Source organism: Pygocentrus nattereri, chromosome 20, assembly GCF_015220715.1.
Source record: "Pygocentrus nattereri isolate fPygNat1 chromosome 20, fPygNat1.pri, whole genome shotgun sequence".
Taxonomy (NCBI): Eukaryota; Metazoa; Chordata; class Actinopteri; order Characiformes; family Serrasalmidae; genus Pygocentrus; species Pygocentrus nattereri.
Genome location: NC_051230.1, coordinates 12,237,842 through 12,258,199, shown reverse-complemented (window position 1 = coordinate 12,258,199; position 20,358 = coordinate 12,237,842). Strand labels below are relative to the sequence as shown.

General features: G+C 39.1%; 2 protein-coding genes across 7 annotated transcripts; one reads left to right on the top strand and one right to left on the bottom strand.

Annotated features, from left to right (window-relative positions):
- Positions 1-66: 66 nt before the first annotated feature.
- On the bottom strand, positions 67-7,428 carry lrrc8ab (leucine rich repeat containing 8 VRAC subunit Ab). Of its 6 annotated transcripts, none has more exons than XM_017691148.2 (5): positions 7,293-7,426; positions 6,672-6,777; positions 6,243-6,574; positions 4,047-6,150; positions 67-2,929 (listed from the first exon to the last, which is right to left on the bottom strand). In XM_017691148.2, the coding sequence occupies exons 4-5, from the start codon at positions 6,141-6,143 to the stop codon at positions 2,654-2,656; spliced, it is 2,373 nt and encodes a 790-aa protein (XP_017546637.1). In that variant the 5' UTR covers positions 6,144-6,150; positions 6,243-6,574; positions 6,672-6,777; positions 7,293-7,426; the 3' UTR covers positions 67-2,653. The 6 variants fall into 6 exon arrangements, with proteins under 6 accessions (XP_017546637.1, XP_017546634.1, XP_017546638.1 ...); XM_017691145.2 differs by having other exon boundaries at positions 6,272-6,574; XM_017691149.2 differs by having other exon boundaries at positions 6,500-6,574.
- A 5,178-nt stretch (positions 7,429-12,606) lies between these two features.
- On the top strand, positions 12,607-13,450 carry LOC108423588 (syntaxin-7-like). The gene has a single exon (XM_037531932.1). It carries the CDS (start codon positions 12,639-12,641, stop codon positions 13,407-13,409), a length of 771 nt encoding a protein of 256 aa, XP_037387829.1. The 5' UTR covers positions 12,607-12,638; the 3' UTR covers positions 13,410-13,450.
- Positions 13,451-20,358: the final 6,908 nt, after the last annotated feature.

The window sequence follows — 20,358 nt, the reverse complement described above, 5'->3', positions numbered from 1 at the left end:
TTAGTGGCAGTTAATAATTAATTAGTGCTAAATACCTTATTACTAAGAAGGAAAATAACTGTGACATTTAACTGATTAACCTTGAGTTTATTGAGATTTCAATTCAGGGAACACCAAAAATGAACACAAAACATATACCTGGTGGAAAAATAGCTTAGGACGGGTATCTAAAGAATCACACACTGACGACATGCAGAAATGTAATGTCTAACCTTCTAAATGCCACAATACTATTCATTTACAGCACAATTTGATACTGTTTTGGCACCAGCCTGAATGACTATTCATGATTGAGTCCCAACAACAACAAAGAAATGAAAAGTTACAGTGTTTCAGAAAATAAAACGCGCCTGAAGGTGCCGTTGGCACTTATCAAAACAAGGAAATTACATCAGTCAGGCATTTCTTCAGATTTTGACTTGAAGAACAGTGGAAATGCTATTGCTTTTAATTAGAAATCACAATATAATGCAATATGATAATAGTGTCAAGTTACATACAGTCAAATGCTACATAATTTACTGTCTAACTCTATAGACATATAACAGACTATATAAATAATGCTTAACTGACATTATTAAGCCATGCTCTACTTCACTACATCTATGTATGTATATATCAGTGCTAGCATTTAACATACATTGTCTTACATCAAACAAAGAAAAAACTAAAGTATCCACAATTACATGAGTAGTCAACCGTAGGTCAACACATAACGTAATACTGTATAAAATAACCCATTCATTGTTTTAAAAAATGATTTTAACTGAAATAATAAACATACTTCATATAAATAAAAGTAAGTAATCAAAAAACACTGTATTAGAAAATTCACTGCATGGAAATCCCTTTAAATTAAAATATTTAAAAATAAAGGTTAATCAATCAGTACAAAGTTGAGTGGCATTTACCTGAGTAACACTAAGATCTTTTTAAAACAAAACAAAACACAAAGGTCCAAACTTCAACACTGAGGTAACATAATACATGAGCTGTAGACTGGTTATGAAACAGCTTGGTCAGAGTTTGGCCTCTGAAATGGCAAAACTTTAGAGGGCGAACTCTTAGTCAGTGCTAAAAAAAAAAGGTAATTTAACATTATTCTCCGTTTAAAATGATGAAAAGCCTCCATCACGCAATACTTCATACAGTATAGCCCAATACTTCACAAAATATATCTCTGATTGTCTCGTCAGCAGTGCATTGTTTTCACACACGGAAACAAACGTATACATTCTGAATGACACTGATGTTAAGTGCAATGTCGTGAGGACAAAACAGCCTCAGCATGATCTCTGCTAGTTGCTACTTTAGTGGAACATTAAACATTAACATACAGATTGAAAGAAAAGCTGAAACTTTGGTTAAAAAGTAACAAGACAACTTTACAGTAAGTACACGGGTGAACGTAAGGTGCTGCCACAACAAAGAGAACTGATGACCTAAAAGATAAAATTAGTTTTTGCTTCTTGAGAAACCATGTTTATCTACATGCTTCATATATATAAAGGAAACATTGACATATTGAGGAACTTCCACATTACACTTCACGGGTAATTTTTTTTTAGTGTGCTTCTGTAATTTCTGCATTGTTAAATCAAATGATGTAAACATGCAAGTCCCAACAAAATAACACTTACAGTACATTAGAGTCTCTCTCACAACAGAAAAAGAAAACTCTTAGTGGTTTCAGAATAGAAAGATAAAATGCATAAAACATCAGCAAAGTAATAAAGCACAGCATCACAACATGAATAATGCATGTGAAGTTGAGGCTGAGCTCTTGTTTTTTTGATGAACAGTGAGTTTCACGGCAGAAACTAAAAACGTCAGTGCACTGAATACATGTTTCTTACCCTACGGTATAATGTCCTTCCACAGATCAAAGTATATTTTACATAGATCACATCTGCTGTTCAACCTGGTGCTCAACTATGGCTTTTCAGCCAATTACAGTGCTAAGAAAGTCAGTTTACACACACACACACACACACACACACACACACACACACACACACACACACACACAGCAGGTATCCACATATACCAGCTACTTAATCCTTCCTATGTATTCAAAATAAGTAACATAATCAAAAACTCAATCAACATCATTCCAATTAGGAAAAGTATACAAATCCTCTATAATGACAGTGTTTACAAATTGTACAACTGTACAATCATGTACATCACAAAAGAACAATGTTTTCTTAGCTCAGATAAAGCCCTGTTGATCTTCATTAATAATTCAGCAGAGTAATAGTGTTTTAAAGGAATAAGGTGTTAAGTACTAAAATGTGGAAATTCAGGCAACCATAAAGTGCTCATGACACATGACAAAAACTGTCAATCTGCACACTCGACTCATTCGGAGTAATTTTTTTTCCCACTGTTGTATAAGATACTGTAATTAAGGCAAAGATGAGTCAAACCTCTTCTCAACCCAGAGACCCACAGCACAGGGATCACAGCGCCATCCAAACAGATTTATTTAATCCCATAAGTAGTCAGCATACCATGTACTATATATAATTGTTGCTTGTGGTCCATGTCCTCAGCATTCTTTCATTCATGTCACTAATCTGGGCTGCTCAGCATAGCTCAGCTGCTGCTTTCTCTAACCGGTGATGCTTTCACACCAGTTTGTCTGGTGGTCTCAAGCTGCCTCTTTGTCAGTTCTCCAAAGCTGTTCTTTAACCTCTGAGGGAAGAGTGTTGAAAATGCTCTCCTCGACAATGAGGCAGCTGCGCTTCAGGAGGCGACACTCCCCAAGCTCCACAGGGAGGCCCTCCAGCCGGTTCCCTCTCAGCTCCAGCTGGGTCAGGTTGGTCAGCTCTCCGAAGCGAGAGGGCAGGGAGAGCAGGCAGTTGTTACCCAGGTTGAGTGTACGCAGCTTTTTACACTGGAACAACTCAGGAGGAAGTTTCTCAATCTGTAAGGTGGAGGACAAAGAGAGGAGACAAATGGCCTACAGGTTATGCCCAATAAATAAATACATAAATAAATTAGTAAACAACAGAATATCATTACCATCAAATAAAAATTTTGTAACACAATCTTGTCATTTTTTTTCTTGTACACTACTGGCAATATGGGATGTAAATGATTTAAATGCACGAAACACACACACGCATACACACACACACACATTTTTTTTTCTGTGCAAAATCAAGATACCACCATTCCATTTATTTAATTCCCACGGAAAAGGCCAACAAATACAAGATACTCTATTTAGGCATTTAGTGTTTCCACCTTTAATACAGCTTTGATTTTTGGGGGGACTTTTTGTTTTACAAATAAATCTGCAGGGATATTTTCATTGTTCAATGGTAGAAATTAGATTTTTCTTTTTTGTTTTCATGATCCAATTAATCCCAATAGCAAATTTAGTGTCATAAAACCATACTCAACGTCTCAGATGTCCTGTTTTTAGTGTTCCGTCATGTTTCTTCTCTGTTGCATTTCCTTTTATCTATAATGACCTCTTGACAGCTATGCATCCTTTCTAAACTATACCATTCTTCCAACAGCAGAAAGACGGCGGAAGGATGGACTTCAGATCTGAAGCAAGAATGAACCTCGGTTTATTCCACTTCCTCTCAACAATCAAAGCTTTAAGTGTTTATAGTGTTTATGGTGACAGATTTGCTTCTACCAAGTCTGAAACAGTTCTCTGTCGTCACTGTTTTCTCTGTCCTTTAATAACTTTTTGCAGTCGAGTTTCGGAAACTGGAGTGTTTTTTTCCCCCTGCTTCTTTTCCACTGGCCTTCCACTTTCTCATTCAAGCAGATTATCTTTTATCTAATCTCCTCAGAAATATGTCTTGAAAAATTAATAACGTGAACCTAATGGCTGTTTTGGTCGCTTTGAAATTAAATATATGAAAGATATGTCTCCGACTTTTGCCCAGTACCCTGACTTTTATACAGTGGCTTAAAAAAAACCTCAAGTGCAAAAGCATAACCAATGATTCAAGGATCACCAGAAGACTAATGTAAAGGGTGTCTTCATTTAAATAAAATGATCTGAATGCTTACAAACTCACCCTGTTGGCAGTTATGGCAAAATACTGAAGATTTTGAAGACTTCCGATGTCAGCTGGGATGCTTGTTAGATTGTTGTGACTTAGATCAAGATATCTCAGCTTGCGGCAGAAAAAGAGTTGACTTGGTATTTTCTCAATCTTGTTTCGATTCAAGTAGAGGCGCTCCAGGTTTGTCAAAGTGCCTATCTGGATGGGAATGTAAGCGATCTGGTTGTACCAAAGTTTCAGGCAGACGAGTCGATAAAGATGCTGAAAGCTGATGATCTCCTCGATGGTCTTCAGGTTGTTGTCTTTCAGGTCAATCTCCTGCAAGTTGTGGAGACTGAAGATCGAATGGGGGATGCGCTCTAAATCACAGCGAATGAGCTCCAGCTCTGTCAGGTTGACCATTTTCTTCAAGCTATTGAGAACCATCAGCTTGGTGCCCTCGTTATTGATCGACAGCTTCTGCAGGTGCAGGCCAACATCAGTCACTACCTGTGGCAGCTTAGTCAGGTTGCTCTTTAGCCTAAGAACCTTCAATCGCTTTAGTTCTCGTAGGCCATCAATGACAATGTAACGGTTGTTCTCAGCACTCAGGTTCCCTGTAAGGTGTAACTCACTCAGGTTCTTCAAGCTGTAGATCCAAAGAGGTATCTCTTTGATGTCAGTGAATTTTATGTGCAAGGATTTTAGGTTTTCTCTTAGAAATGCCAGGGCTGGTGCTTCTATTTTAGCTGGCGTGTGATACAGCCACATTTCTCTCAGGTTTATGAGCTGGGCAATAATTGGAGGGATGGTGACATCAGGGATAAGCTCCAGCTTGAGGACCTCCAGCTCCAGGAGGTCAAAGACGGTGTCTGGAATGCCACTGAGCATAAAAAGATGCAGCTCTAGCTTATCTTGAGAGTTCTTAGTGATTCTTTGCCGGAGTTTGTCCAGTGTCCACTCGTTGTTGAGGTTAAGCTGACGGAGTTTATTCTCACTAACTTCTGAGAGGAACACTGCAAAGCGCTTAGAGTACAGTGGATCATACTGGTCAATCATGTGCAACATGAAGGCAAAATCATTTTTCACATCTGGAATGTCACTGTAGCTGCTCTCTTCTCTGATTGATTCAAATGAATACTTTTTGAGGGAACGGCGCAACATCCAACTGAGGGTGTACATACAGATCATCCCATACACAACAACAAGGCTTATATAAAAGCATGCTAATATCTTGAAAAGAGTGGCAAGTGGATGGGCACAATTATACATCTGATAACCAGTAAGATTCTCAATGTCCACACTACAGTCCACACTGAATTGAATATTGTGGACATAGTAACCAGTGTAACAGATAATGAGGATGAATTTAACTACTTTGATAATAGTCTGTCGTATATAAAGCCTGTAGACTATATCTCCTTCTTCAACATGGATCCTAAATTTCTTAACCTTCTCAAACAAGGCCTTAGCCTGCTCACCCTCCTTTTTATCCAGCACGCCGGTTTCAGAGTGATCAACAATTCCTTGCTCAAAACGAGATTTTGTCGCAGACAACATTGGAACGCTCGCCTCCACATCTTCACTCACATATGATGCCTTTTTATCGATGGAACCGTTCATCTTCCCTAGAGCTTTAGGATCACTCTCCTCAACCACTGTTTCCGACAGTGCCCGTGTAGTCCATGGAGAGTCAAAACACTTCAAAAGAATGGAGACAAAATGTTCCAGTTTGGAGCTGGTCCAAGGGAACTTGAACCAAAAGTTGCTGCAAGCCAGAAAGATGAGCGTATGCAGCAGCACCAAATATGGGAAATACTTAGCGAACCAGTGGAGTTTGTTTTCATAACACACAGCATCGACATAGTTGTACTGGTGCCTGTCAAGGTCATATTGGATTCCTTGCGGCTCGAAGGCTGGCTCAAAATACTTCTGACAGGTTTTGTTTACTACCCATTTGCAGGGCAGGCAGATCATCTTGTCCTGGGTGACTTGCAAAGTCCCTCCAAATACTGCAATCATCAGCATCACAACAGACAAATAGTCTGTGAATACATCCCACCATGGCTTCAAAATGCGATACGCAGGCTGTGTATCCACAAAATAGCGCAGCTCAGTGATGGGAATCATGATTTATCTGAAATAAAAATAAGAGTATCTGAGCATTAAAGATCAAACTTCGTGGTATAAATTCATCAGTTAGCAAAATAAACTAAATAATGTCATTACCAAATACAAAATGGTTGAGCGGACTTTACCAGAGGCGAGGACTCTCTGTTCTGGCTTCATTTGTAAGAACAAGTCTCCACCAAGAGAACAATTTGGCTTTCTTGTCAGCTATTATTAGCAGCTTCCGCTAATAACACTCAAGAATTGTCTGTTCTGGATATGGAAAGGGAGTCCATGACCCCAAAGTTCAAATCCTGTTTGTCTTGGGGAGGGCAGTGTCTCAAGTAGTGTCTCCTCTGTGCACCATTATATGTTACCTAATAATCCACATGTTCAGTCAGGAATTGGCACTCATCACAGCCCCTGTTTTGTCAGGATGAGGCACAGATTTCCTGTCAAGATAAAGGGACACACCAATGTCAACACCACTGGGCCATTCAGTTTACAAAAAGAATATTTTAAAACAATAAGCTCGCGTTAGCTACTTACTGGAACATAGAGGCAAGCTGTACAACTTTTAATTTGGCATATTAAGATATTGACTCATGCCAGAACTGTCAAGGTAAATTAATCAGAACCTCACCATCAACGTTACCTGTTGACAAACAATGAAAGAGCACGGATAAAACTTAAATGATGTCTACAGAGCACGTTTCTGTTCAACTAACGTTAAGGAAAATGTCAGAATGTTCAACATGCCACCTCAGATCATCTACAACTAACGTTAACTAGACGCTTTACTATCTAACGTTAGCCATAACCTCCACAGTGAAAACAGCTAGCTAACGTTTCTGAGCTAGCCAGCCACAGCGCACAGCTCCACACGAAGCTAACAAGCTAGCCAAACAACTACCAAACAATAAAAACACTTTCCATTTTTGAATCATATACTTTTTAAAAACATACCCATGAAACCCACAGGGACAGTAAGCCCATTGTTTAACTGTTTATCGGCCGAGGTAACTGGTCAAGAGAAACTCTTAGTTAACCTAGCAAGCTTAGTTAGCTCCTACAGTCTCGGTTATTATGTGGCTTCGTTTCTGAACAATAAACGCCTCGTTAGCACAAAAAGAAAATAATATCCCACCGATGAATATGACACGTGCTTACCGCATGTGCGACTGTCAGTCTCGTTCATCATGAGCTCATCTTTCGACGGATCATTCATCCCAGGATAAAGGACCGCTAGGGACGGGAATAAACCCGACCAGCAGCTAACCGCAGCTTTCTTTTCAATGTAGTCCCGCCACCAGAACGATAGATGGCAATGTAACCGTGAATTTGCAGGGAAAGCGCCCAAAAGGGAACTCGCTGGGTGCTCTGTGGTTGCTGAATCATTAGAAGCAGTGCTTTCACACCCCAAACCAAACATTTAGGTTAGGAAGGCTGGAGGGAGCCGCGTCTTACTGAAATGGGGTCGTGAGGTATCCAAAATTCCTGGAATGCTGTCTGACTTCCACAAACAAGCTTGACCTTTTGGAAAATGTTATTTACCCGCATGTTTCACCACATAATCACAACAGTGTTATTACTGTTAATAGAAAATCCGTTGTTATGACAAATTGTATATGATTTATTGAATTCAGACTAAAGCCTGTTATTATTTGAGAACTTTACCAGAAAGTAGAAATTACTGTTTCAAGAAAAGAGTATGGCAAAATATGGACAACAGTTCCTATCCAATTACTTAGAATAATAATAAAAGCAGTATGCAGTCTTCAGTGATTGCACATTCGTTGCCTTCTCTAATTGAGTTGTTAGGTAAACATTGTGATAATAGAAAGGTTAGTTTTCAAAGAGAAAGTTCTGGGAAACATGTCTTGTTATATTGACTATTCTTGCGCACACACACACACACACTCACACACACACACACACACACACACACACACACACACACACACACACACACACACACACACACACACAGAGAGAGAGAGAGAGACAGCTGGGATAGGCTCCAGCACCCCCCACAACCCTGAGCAATAAGGGAGAAATATATATATATATATTTTGCAATATATATATATATATATATATATATATATATATATATATAAAATACTTCTTTTCAGGTGTGTTTAATTACTTCATCAGTGCAGGTATAAGAAAGCTTTCAGCATGTGATCTAGAAACATCTCAAGTTTCAAAGCCAAAGCAACAAAAGAGATTTTCAAAGCTGAAAACAGGAGAATTCTTGACGGATCTAAATCTCATTGAGCATCTCTTTCATATGCCATAGAAAATGCTTAAGAGGACCAGTCCCCGTCAGGAATTTAAGATGGCTGCAGTACAAGCTTGGCAGAGCATCACCAAAGAAAACACTCAACACCTGCTAATAACTGTGCTTATGTGAATAAATAAGTATACTCCTGAAATATTTCCAGTTTTTAGAAATATGTGGGCACATTATTCAATCATCAACTAAAAAGTAGAAAATATTACATAATAGAACAAAAAACAAAGGTAATCGGACTTTGCAATTATTTGTTTAAAAATACATTAGATGTAATTAAGTAAATAAACCCCTGGCACAAATTTATGTAGGTGTTTTCTATAACTGTCTACCAGTTTTTGACATCTACTAGGAGAAATGTTTTGCCCACACCCTCATGCAGAATTATTTCAACTGTGCAGTGTTTGAGGGGTTTCTTGAATGTACACTCTCAGAAAAAAAGGTGCAGGCACTGGGGCAGTTCCCTTTGAGTCACTGTGGTGGTACCCTCAGGGGTACATCCCAGTACCTTTAGTCAGGAAACATAATTTTACCAGAATCCACTGAAATGATATTTTCTAAGTTGTATTGACTCCACTCACCCCATCTTGTCTCCAGGACTTTTATTTTATTGTTCTGTTTTAAAATATTTGTTTATAAAAAGATACAAATGTCTACTTTAAGTACACAGTTGGACCTTAAAACTGCTGTTGCACCTTTGAGGGTACACTTACATTGTTTGTACCTTCATGAATGAATAATGTACCTGCATGGTACCTTTATTTCTAACAGTGTGCAGCCTATTTCAAATCCCCCTATACAGCGTTTCATTGAGATTCAGATCTGGGCTATGATTAGGCAATTCAGCAACCCTCCATTTCTTAATTTTGAGCTTTGGTAGATTTATTTGTATATGGGATCATTATCCTGTTGAAAGGTCCACTTCATCTGCTTCAACTTTTTGGCAGATGGCCTCTCATTCTCCTCAAGCACTCTCTAGTATGAAAGAGAATTCATAGTCAGTTTTAGGATTCCAAGTTGGCCAGACCCTGAGGCAGCAAAGCAGCACAAACCATAACACTTTCACCACCATTCTTTACAGTTAGTATGAGTTGGTATGATTTTCCTCTGAGGTGTGAGGTTCCTCTGATCAAATGCAGGGTTTAGTTTCTAGAATTATCGCCAAACAACTCTGTCTTTGACTCACCTGTCTCTATCACATTTTTCCAGAGGGCCTAGATATTCATCATACTTTAGTCTTGTCCTGATTATCTTTTTAGGCTTCCTTCTTGTGCACTTCCCGTGTAGGTCAAAATTGTGCAGTCTTATTCTAAAAGCAGATGCACGCACTTTGATGTCCACAGTAGCATGAGCTACCTGCAGATCCTGTGATAACATTTTGGGGTTCATAAAGACTCATTTTAGCATGTTATGGTCTGCTCTTGGGCTAAATTTGCTAGGGCGGCTTGGTGGGAACATATTGGGAGTGTTTTTATATCTGCCAGACAGTAGACAGACTGATTATAATTGTAATATTGTAATGTTTTGTAATATTATATGCACCAAGAGTGCAGCTAAACAAATCTCTGACTGTGTGCACCACCTCTTGGAGAGTAAACCTGATGCACCTTTGCTGATATTAGGTGATTTGAATCACTGTAGATTGGAAAATAACCTTCCTGGATTCTATCAATATGTCAAATGCAGCACTAGAAATAATAAAATACTCGACAAGTGCTATGGTAATATTAAGGATGCTTACACAGCTAAAGCCAGACCACCTCTCTGTAACTCTGACCATAATGTCATTTATCTGCTTCCAACTTACCGGTCGGTGTTCAAGTCCTCTAAGCCTGAAATACAAACTGTGAAGGTTTGGAAAGACGACAGGAAAGAGGAGCTGAAAGGCTGTTTCCTCTGCACGGACTGGGATATCTTTTTGGAGGGGGCAGATATAGACAAGGCTGCAGAATCAATCACAGATTACATTATTTTCTGTGTCGATTCAATCATCCCTCAAAAAACTGTCAAACGATATCCAAACAATAAACCATACATTAATGAGGGTATCAGGGAATGCATCAGGAGGAAAAAAGTTGCTTTTTCCTCTGGTGATGTAGCAGGTGGTCATGCTGCTCAAAAGGACTTGAATGACCAACTAAGGGTGGCTCGGCGTCAGTTCAAGGAGAAGGCAGAACATGACCTGGCAACATCCAATACAAAGAATCTGTGGGATTTAATCAGACAGATGACAAACATTGATACAAAAAGGAAACCCCTGTCTGCCCTTGATGAAACAACTAGGGCGAATGAACTAAATAACTTCTATATGCGGTTTAACACAGAAAATGCTAAGGAATGTACTGCAGTACTGGAGAATATAACCTGTGATTTAAATATGGACAGAGTTACAATTGATCTACAAACGGTCACTAAAATTTTTAAAACTATACAGACCAACAAAGCCACAGGCCCAGATTGTATGACTGCATTTGTGTTGAAAACTTTTGCTGAAGAGCTCTCACCTGTCTATCACAGATTATTCCAGCTTTCTATAGATACCCACACTGTGCCAATACTCTGGAAAAAATCTGTAATTATTCCGGTTCCTAAAACAATCAGCCCTCAGGGGAATAATGATTATGTATTAATGATAATGATGGTGACACTTACTTCAAATGTTTTTAAATCATTTGAAAGATTGATACTTGAAAAGCTTCAAATACAGGTAGAACCGCTAATTGATAAATTCCAGTTTGCTTATACAAAAAAACGAAGCACAAGTGATGCCATAGCAACATTAATGCATTTTATTCTTAAGCATATTGAGTGCCCAACTGCATATGTTCGACTACTGTTTATTGATTTTAGTTCAGCCTTTAATTTAATACAGCCACATTTGCTTCTCAGTAAGTTAGTCCATGCGAATGTAAATCCATTCTTAATTAAGTGGTATTACTCTTTTCTGTCAAATAGGCCACAACAAGTTAAATTTATCTCTGCTCTGTCTGATATAACAGTCTGTAGTACGGGTGCTCCCCAGGGGAATGTTAGTTCACCTTTCCTTTTTACTTTCTATACTAATGATTGTGTTAGTATGGACACAAACCAGCACTTGATAAAATTTTCTGATGACACAGTTTTACTTAGTCTGTTAACAAAAACCTCTAACCCAAACACTTATCGTATAGCTGTAGAAAATCTTGTGGCCTGGTGCGAGGTACATAAACTCAAGATTAACACAAATAAGACTGTGGAAATGCTGGTGGACCCTCGAACAGTTGGAAACTCTGACCCTGTGTCCATTCATGGTCAAACCATTGAGCAAGTGAGCTCATTTAAATATCTTGGAGTTTATATAGACTGTGATCTGAGTTGGAAAACACAGGTGACCAAGGTGTGCTCTAGGATCCATCAGCGCCTTCATTTTCTGCGCAGACTCAAATTATTTGGTGTCTGTAAAAACATCATGTTAATATTCTACAGAGCTGCTATTGAATCAATTTTAAGATATGGTATTACAAGTTGGTTTGGCAGTTTAACAGTTAAATCAAAGACACAATTAAATAGCCTAGTTAACATAGCAGGGAAAATAATGGGCATTCCTGCCCCTCTTGGCCCTCAGGAGCTGTGGCAGCAGTCTATAATTAGGCAGGTTAGGAATATTGTATCTGATAGTACACATGCGCTCTATCAGGAGTACCAGCTCATGAATTCAGGCAGGAGATATAGGGTTCCCTTGTGCAGGCATAATAGGTTTAAACATTCTTTTGTACCAATGTCAATTAAAATCCTAAATAATAATGACATCTGTTTTACGGTCGTATAGGTGTTGTGGGGTTGTGTAGAAGTATAAAATGTAATGTACTTTAAATCTGTAATGGGCTGTGGGGTTGTGTAGAAGTATAAAATGTAATGCACTGTAAATCTTTAATGTATATGACATGGGTTTTGGTCACATGAAATTTTGTATGTCTGTCTGTTCTTTTGTTGTAGTGCAGTATGCCCTCATTCCAAGAAAAATTTCTCCTTTGGGAGACAAATAAAGAAACTAACTAACTAACTAACTATTGATTGTAATATTTTGGAAGCACTTCTCACACCCCTTCTCTGACTCTTCCAAGGCATCTACAACTTTCTTTCTGAAGGCCTCAAAGAGCATGATGACACCACATACTAGTGTGTCATACTACCCACTGCTAAAGTGTTGGAGGAGCTGAAAGCCCGGCTTGTTCGTCACCATGTCGGGATCCAGAGACCCAAATCTGCTAGCTCAGACGATCGGCTCGAACATCCACAGCATAACGCAGCACACCTCTGAAATCAAGAGAATAGTGACCCAACTCGGAACAGACAAGGACACACCAGATCTCCGACAGAGACTGCAGCAGAAACAGCAGCACGTGAACCAGCTCGCTAAAGAAATGTATAAGTGCATGAAGGAGTTCACCTCTTTACCCGTCGCAGCTGATCAGTGCCAAAGAAAGATACAGCGAGAACGGCTTGTGAACAACTTCTCCAACGCGCTGGCAATTTTCCAGAAAGTCCAAAGACAGGCAGCGGAGAAGCAGAAAGAGTTTGTGGCCAGAGTTCGCGCCAGCTCAAGAGTTTCGGGTGGCTTTGCTGATGACACAGTTGGAGGACGTGCTTCGCCTTTTGAGAGTGAGAGCCAAGCTCAGAAACAGAGTTTTGAGGATGGCATCACTGAAGAAGATATGCATCTCATTCACGAGAGAGAGACAGCCATTAGGCAGCTGGAGTCGGATATCACTGACATCAATGAAATCTTCAAAGACCTAGCAGTTATGGTGCATGAGCAGGGAGACATGATTGACAGCATAGAGGCCAATGTAAAAAACGCTGAGGTGAATGTGCAGTCTGCCACGCAGCAGCTGGCCAGGGCTGCCACTTACCAGCAAAAATCTCGCAAGAAAATCTGCATCCTTATCGTCGTACTGGTGGTGCTGGCTGTGATCGTGGGCCTCATCATCTGGGGCTCGATCAAAAGATAAGAAGTCTCGCTCACCTGGATCCTCGCAGGTGACTACTGACATGCCTTCCGGCGGGAGGACAAGGAGGAAAGCACTATATATGTATGAGATTGGCCAAAAGATTTAGGGCCTGTTTTTTCTGAGCATAGACCAAATCTTGGACTAAATTACTGTCGTTGGGAATTGTCATGATTGATATGTGGCAGTGAATCACCACAAAGTGACATTAAGGTTCAGTCAGTTACAACAAGCTCCATATGGAGCAGCTCTGAATCAGAATTTTCATGCCCTCCATTCTGTAACCTTCAGTTAGCGGTGTGCAGGTTATATCGTGCTAATTGGAGGATTTTAGATGTAATCTTTTACTTGCCTTTTTGGCGCCGCAGTGGATCATTTCTTTTAATTAAATTAAACGAGTAATCAAAATCACTGTTAACGCTGCTGTCCTGTTGGAGAGCCAAGTCTGAATGTAGGATAGTGGCGAGTTCAACCATTTTTCCCTGCCAAAAGTCAAAGCTTGGCTTTGATTTGGATAGTTTCATGGTTAACATAACGGGAGCCTTTAACGTCTGTTTAGAGGATGGCTTTAATTTCATAGACTTCCATTGTGTGAAACAGAAACTTTGCGCAAGTTGAAGGAACAGCTTAAGTGCTATATATTTGCTCTGCAGTGTAGCCATGCTCTGCTTGAAAATGAATAAATGATAGAAATAGATTAGTTACTAGTTACGTTTCTGCAAATGGCAAGTGCATTTTCATTCTGCTGTACAATGGTGGTAAAAGTGGTGGTTGGGATAGTGTAGTGGTTAACACCTCTGCCTTCTACATTGTAGACTGGGGTTCAATCCCCCACCTGGGCAAACACCCTACACTATACCAATAAGAGTCCTTGGGCAAGACTCCTAACACCACCTTGGCCTACCTGTGTAAAATGATCAAACTGTATGTCGCTCTGGATAAGAGCGTCAGCCAAATGCTATAAATGTAAATGTAATGTAACAATAGCAAAGAGCAAACCAGACCTAATATCTGAGGTTTAAACAAGACAAGTTCCTCCAAGATATTCTGTAAAACTCCAATGAAGTTGGGACATTGTGTAAAACATAAATAAAAACAGAATAAGATGATTTGCAAATACTTTTCAAGCTATATTCAATTGAATACACTACAAAGACATATTTAATGTTCAAACAGATAAACTTTATTGTTTTTTGCAAATATTCACTCATTTTGAATTTGATGCCTGCAACACGTTCCAAAGAAGTTGGGACAGGTGTATGTTTACCACTGTGTTACATCACCTTTCCTTTTAACAACACTCAATAAGCATTTGGGAACTGAGGACACTAATTGTTGAAGCTTTGTAGGTGGAATTCTTTCCCATTCTTGCTTGATGTACAACTTCAGTTGCTCAACAGTCCGGGGTCTCCATTGTTGTATTTTGTGCTTCATAATGTGCCACACATTTTCAATGGGCGACAGGTCTAGTACCAGCATTCTTTTACTACGAAGCCACGCTGTTGTAACACATGCAGAATTTGGCTCAGCATTGGCTGTTGTAACACATGCAGAATGTGGCTTGGCATTGTCTTGCTGAAATAAGCAGGACGTCCCTGAAAAAGACGCTGCTTGGATGGCAGCATATGTTGCTCCAAAACCTGTATGTACCTTTCAGCATTAGTGGTGCCTTCACAGATGTGTAAGTTACCCATGCCATGGGCACTAACACACCCCCACACCATCAGAGATGCTGGCTTTTGGACTTTGCGCTGATAACAATACAGACAGTCTTTTTCCTCTTTGGCCCGGAGGACACGACGTCCATGATTTCCAAAACCAATTTTAAATGTGGACTCGTCAGACCACAGGACACTTTTCCACTTTGCGTCAGTCCATCTCAGATGAGCTCGGGCCCAGAGAAGCCGTCTGCGTTTCTGGGTGTTGTTGATATATGGCTTTTAGTTTGCTTGGCAGAGTTTTAACTTGTACTTGTAGTTGGAGCGACGAACTGTGTTCACTGACAGTGGTTTTCCGAAGTGTTCCTGAGTCCATGTGGTAATATCCGTTACAGAATGATGTGGGTTTTTAATGCAGTGCTGCCTGAGGGATCGAAGGTCACGGGCATTCAATGTTGGTTTTCTGCCTCACCGCTTACTTGCAGAGATTTCTCCAGATTCTCTGAATCTTTTGATGATATTATGGACTGTAGATGATAATCCCTAAATTCCTTGCAATTGCACGTTGAGAAACGTTGTTCTTAAACTGTTGGACTATTTGCTCACACAGTTGCTCACAAAGTGGAGAACCTCGCCCCATCCTTGCTTGTGAATGACTGAGCCTTTCAGGGATGCTCACTTAATACCCAATCATTACACTCACCTGTTTCCAATTAATCTGTTCACCTGTGGAATGTTCCAAACAGGTGCTTTTTGAGTATTCCTCAACTTTCCCAGTCTTTTGTTGCCCCTGTCCCAACTTCTTTGCAACGTGTTGCAGGCATCAAATTCAAAATGAGTGAATATTTGAAAAAACAATAAAGTTTATCTGTTTGAACATTAAATATCTTGTCTTTGTAGTGTATTCAATTGAATATAGGTTGAAAAGGATTTGCAAATCATCATATCCTATTTTTATTTATGTTTTACACAACGTCCCAACTTCATTGGAATTGGGGTTGTATATACACAGGGGTGTGCTTACTTTTTACACTTAAGGCAACAAAATTTAAGTTAATTTAAATTATATAAATGATAAAATCTTAGGTGTCAGTTGTTAAATTATGTCACCTTTATCCACCAACACTGTTTAAATGAAGATCGTATATGTGTATGTCCAGATATACTGAAACTTTTCACAGGATGTAAGCCTCACAGTATCAGATGAAATACTGCCGTCTTGTGGACTGAGAGCAGAAGAACAACTGATATTGTCATTGAGAATACAACTTCTCCAAAAAGGCAAAACAAACACACACACACACACACACGTTAAACAAAACTTCAAAACAAATGTTTTGAACCTGTTTCTCAAGTAAAAGTAAAATTATCTTTCCAAAAAACAACCTAGAAGACAGTAGAAGACAAATGTAACAGGATCAAAACGAATAGGCTCTCTGTAGAAATGCAGTCAAGCTTCTTAGTACAACCACCATTAATCAGCAGAGGACCTGAAGTTTTTAAATGCTACTCTTCTAATTTTCTTCTCTTAGTCTAAAATAAAAGCACAAACCACCAAAGTTCATAACAAGACCAATCATGACAATCACCAGTCTCAGAAGCAGACATGCTGTCATCAACATAATGATGATCGGTATAATGATGAAAATGTAATTAGTTACTACCTGATTCTGAATATGAGAAGGTTAAACATTTGTATTCAAATATCCTATTGGAAAACGATTCCTATTAGACAAGCTTGTTTTTACTTACATTTACTTACATATTACTCACTAAGCACTATGGACACTAAGTGTGGGCAAGAAACACATGAACAATTTCCATGTTTTCATGCTTTCACGATTCAATATTTAGGCCACCCAGTATGACTGCATACAACAAAATCTATGGGAATTTCTCTTTGACTTCTAAAGGGTAGGGTACCTCATTTACCCATAGCTCGCTGTCAGGAATGTCAGTTCTGTAGTGCTAATTATCTTATAATTTATGTTATTGCTCTACTGTGTGAAAAACAGTACATATATCTTTGAACTGTATATGAGCACCTATTTCTTGCTTTCTTGCCTCTGATCTAGGATCAGCTCCCCTCTACCAAATTTAAACCTGAACCATCTCAGGAGAAACTGCAAGTCTGATTTCAGTTCAGGAATTCAAGGGCAGCTTCTACCAGCACCTCCATTAGGAGGCAGTGCCAAGCTCAAGCAGGCTCGCATGTGTCACCGTTTACATTTCCCACAGTGGGAGGCTTAAACAAGGACCACTTCATCCAGGAAGACTGTAGGTTATGTCAACACAACCCCTTAGTCTACTTGGCCAAGTCCTGCCCTGAGAGGTCCCCCTGACAGCACTTAATGTAAGTGATGTGAGAGCTGCATACAGTCAAAAACATGTACATTTTTAACTTTACCATAGACAGTCAATAGAATTAATAGGCTGTAAAAATATTAAAAAATAAAATAATCCTCCTTTGCAGTGAAATTAAGATCTGATAATTGCTTATAATTCTAACACAGTTTTAACAATAGAAGGTCTTAAGTGCTGGAGATAATGTGGCCTATAACTGCTAATGCACCAGCCTTTGACCCTGAAGTTTGGTACGCAAACTGCTAGTCACCACAGCAATACAGACAAGAATCCCACCTAGCTAAATTAGTAGCTAACAAAAAGGCAAAGAGAAAGATTTAAGACAATTTAATAGATAATTTGGAGCCAAGCAGACTTATTTGCCTTATCCTGATATGTTTAATCTGCAATGAGGAACTGTCAAACACTAAAAAGTTACTAAGCTGAAGTCTGTTCTTGTTCAAATTCTTCTGTTCCACCTTAAATGGTGCAGCAGTTACATCCTGGGCCATTTAAGGTGGAACAGGAACATTCAAAAAAGAACCTGGCGAATGAGAAGCTGACTTCAGCATTGTGAAAAAAGCAAACGTTGAGAGACATTATGCAAGAAACTATTCTACATTTGTGTAAACGCTTCCTTCTGGAGATCCATGAAAAAGCGATTACAGCTAAGCTAAAACTTTAAAACAGAGCAAAGTAAGTTAAATTATATTTTTAGCCTATATCACAAGTACATTAGCACATAAAGACAATAAAGGCCAAGATGGTGAAATGGACATAAAATGTTGTGGCTCCCAAGGTGGTTTGATTTTTATGGAAAGGACAAAATGCTTCTTCTTAACATTTGGGTTGTGACCCCTGGTCTAAGCATTGGCTTCTATCATCAGGAGGATCACAAGTATGATCCTTGATGATGCCACATTGATCATTTGGCTAAGATAGTCCTCGCTCTCCCTCTACCACCCAGTGCAAGCATTAGCAGGAGTTTGAAAAGATGCAGTGGTGCTTCACATGTCTCATTGGAGCTTTCATCCTCTTAGCTTGGTAGCATCATATGATGGGGTGACCTAGTCAGCAGGTTGAACTGGCAATGTCTAAATCAGTTTCATGATTTCATGAAACGTTCAGTCATTTCCAAAACAATTGTAATCAGATTGAAATGAGGTCAAAGAAATATGTTTTTTTTTAAAATATGTCTTTTATATAGCCTAGTATAAAACATGCATTTGTAAACTTTGCAATTATTTTTGTAATTTTGTAATGTGAAGAAGCTTTAGCAGTGGGACCAATGGTAATGCAATGCTAACGCTAATGCTCAGAGTGGGAACTTCTAGATTAACAGCCATGGACAGTTATACGGCTGTAGCATGTCTTTATGTTCCCTGTCCAGACAATGTTATTTCCTGTGCAGACAGAGCAAAGTCCTTTACCGTGACCAGGCTAAAGACATATAATGGGTCCATGATTCACATGACAATAAGGGAATGCAACATATGGACAAAGTGTACAGGCACGGCCCACCTTTCTCTGTCTCTCTCTCTCTCTCTCTCTCTCTCTCTCTCTCTATCTCACACACACACACACACACACACACACACACACACACACACACACACACACACACACATACAGGTTTGGTTTTATACAATGTTAGGATGTAAGTTCACTGCCATTCAAAAGATTTTATTAATATAAAACCAGTTTTGTTGCAGGTATAATTACAAACTGATTCTAATTTGATGCTCCTACTCACAACATTATAGATTTTAACTGCTTAATAGAAACCTTTATTTAAAATACAAAATAAATTAATAAATCAAAAAAAGAACTTGTAGATGTGTCTAGAATGATTAATGGAGCTGCAGATGGTTTTTTATGTAAAAAAGCAAGGCCAAATTTAACATTCAGAATGCTTTGTATTCAGAAAATGCAACCAGCTTCTAAGACTGAACTTTGGGAAGAAATATCTCTGCAGATTTCTGTGAAAAATTGATAGCATGAATCCCAAAAGGAATGGAAGCTGTAATAAATATAAAGTGTGGGCACATTAATACTGAAAATATGCTATTATTTTAGGTGTTGAGGGTTCTGTGTAACTTTCTGTTAAATATGTTTTGTGCTTTTTTTCCTAACAGCTAAAGCCAATAATCTGTACTTGATGGCTGTTTTGAATGGAAAGTACTTACATATAATAATAATAATAATAATAATAATAATAATAAAAAATGAAAAAATGATGATGAGTATGATGACGACAACAATAATCCATCCATCCATTATCTAAGCCGCTTCTCCGTTAGGGTCACGGCGGGGTGCTGGAGCATATCCCAGCAGTCTTCGGGCAGAAGGCAGGATACACCCTGGACAGGTCGCCAGTCCATCGCAGGGCAGACAGACAGACACTCACACCTAGGGGTAATTTAGCATGTCCAATTGGCCTGACTGCATGTCTTTGGACTGTGGGAGGAAACCGGAGAACCCGGAGGAAACCCACGCAGACACGGGGAGAACATACAAACTCCACACAGAGAGGACTGTGTGTGATTGTGTATGTCTGTTTGTCTGCCCTGCGATGGATTGGCAACCTGTCCTGGGTGCAACTCCTGCCTTCCGCCTGATGACCGCTGGGATTGGCTCCAGCACCCCTCACGACCCTGAGAGAGAAGCGCCTTAGAAAATGTGTGTGTGTGTGTCTCTATATACATATATATAAATATATATATATATATATATATATATATATATATATATATATACATATATATGCAAGTACTTATAACAATTTTAAAGCCTAATATTAACCTTAATCAAAAGGGTTTTTTTTTTTTTTTACTTTTTTACATAAAAAATCTTTTGTTAATATTGCTTCACACAGTGAGGACCATTTTGTTAGTCATGTAGGATGTACGTTAGTTAAGTGTGTTTGATTTGCTTATTTGTTTGTTTGTTTG

Bases quoted from the DNA above. Each gene is read 5' to 3' on its own strand.
- lrrc8ab (XM_017691146.2), bottom strand. From the start codon at position 6,143: ATGATTCCCATCACTGAGCTGCGCTATTTTGTGGATACACAGCCTGCG. The intron at 2,930-4,046 runs GTGAGTTTGTAA...TCCACCTTACAG, and splicing joins TTGCCATAACTGCCAACAGG to ATTGAGAAACTTCCTCCTGA.
- LOC108423588 (XM_037531932.1), top strand. From the start codon at position 12,639: ATGTCGGGATCCAGAGACCCAAATCTGCTAGCTCAGACGATCGGCTCG.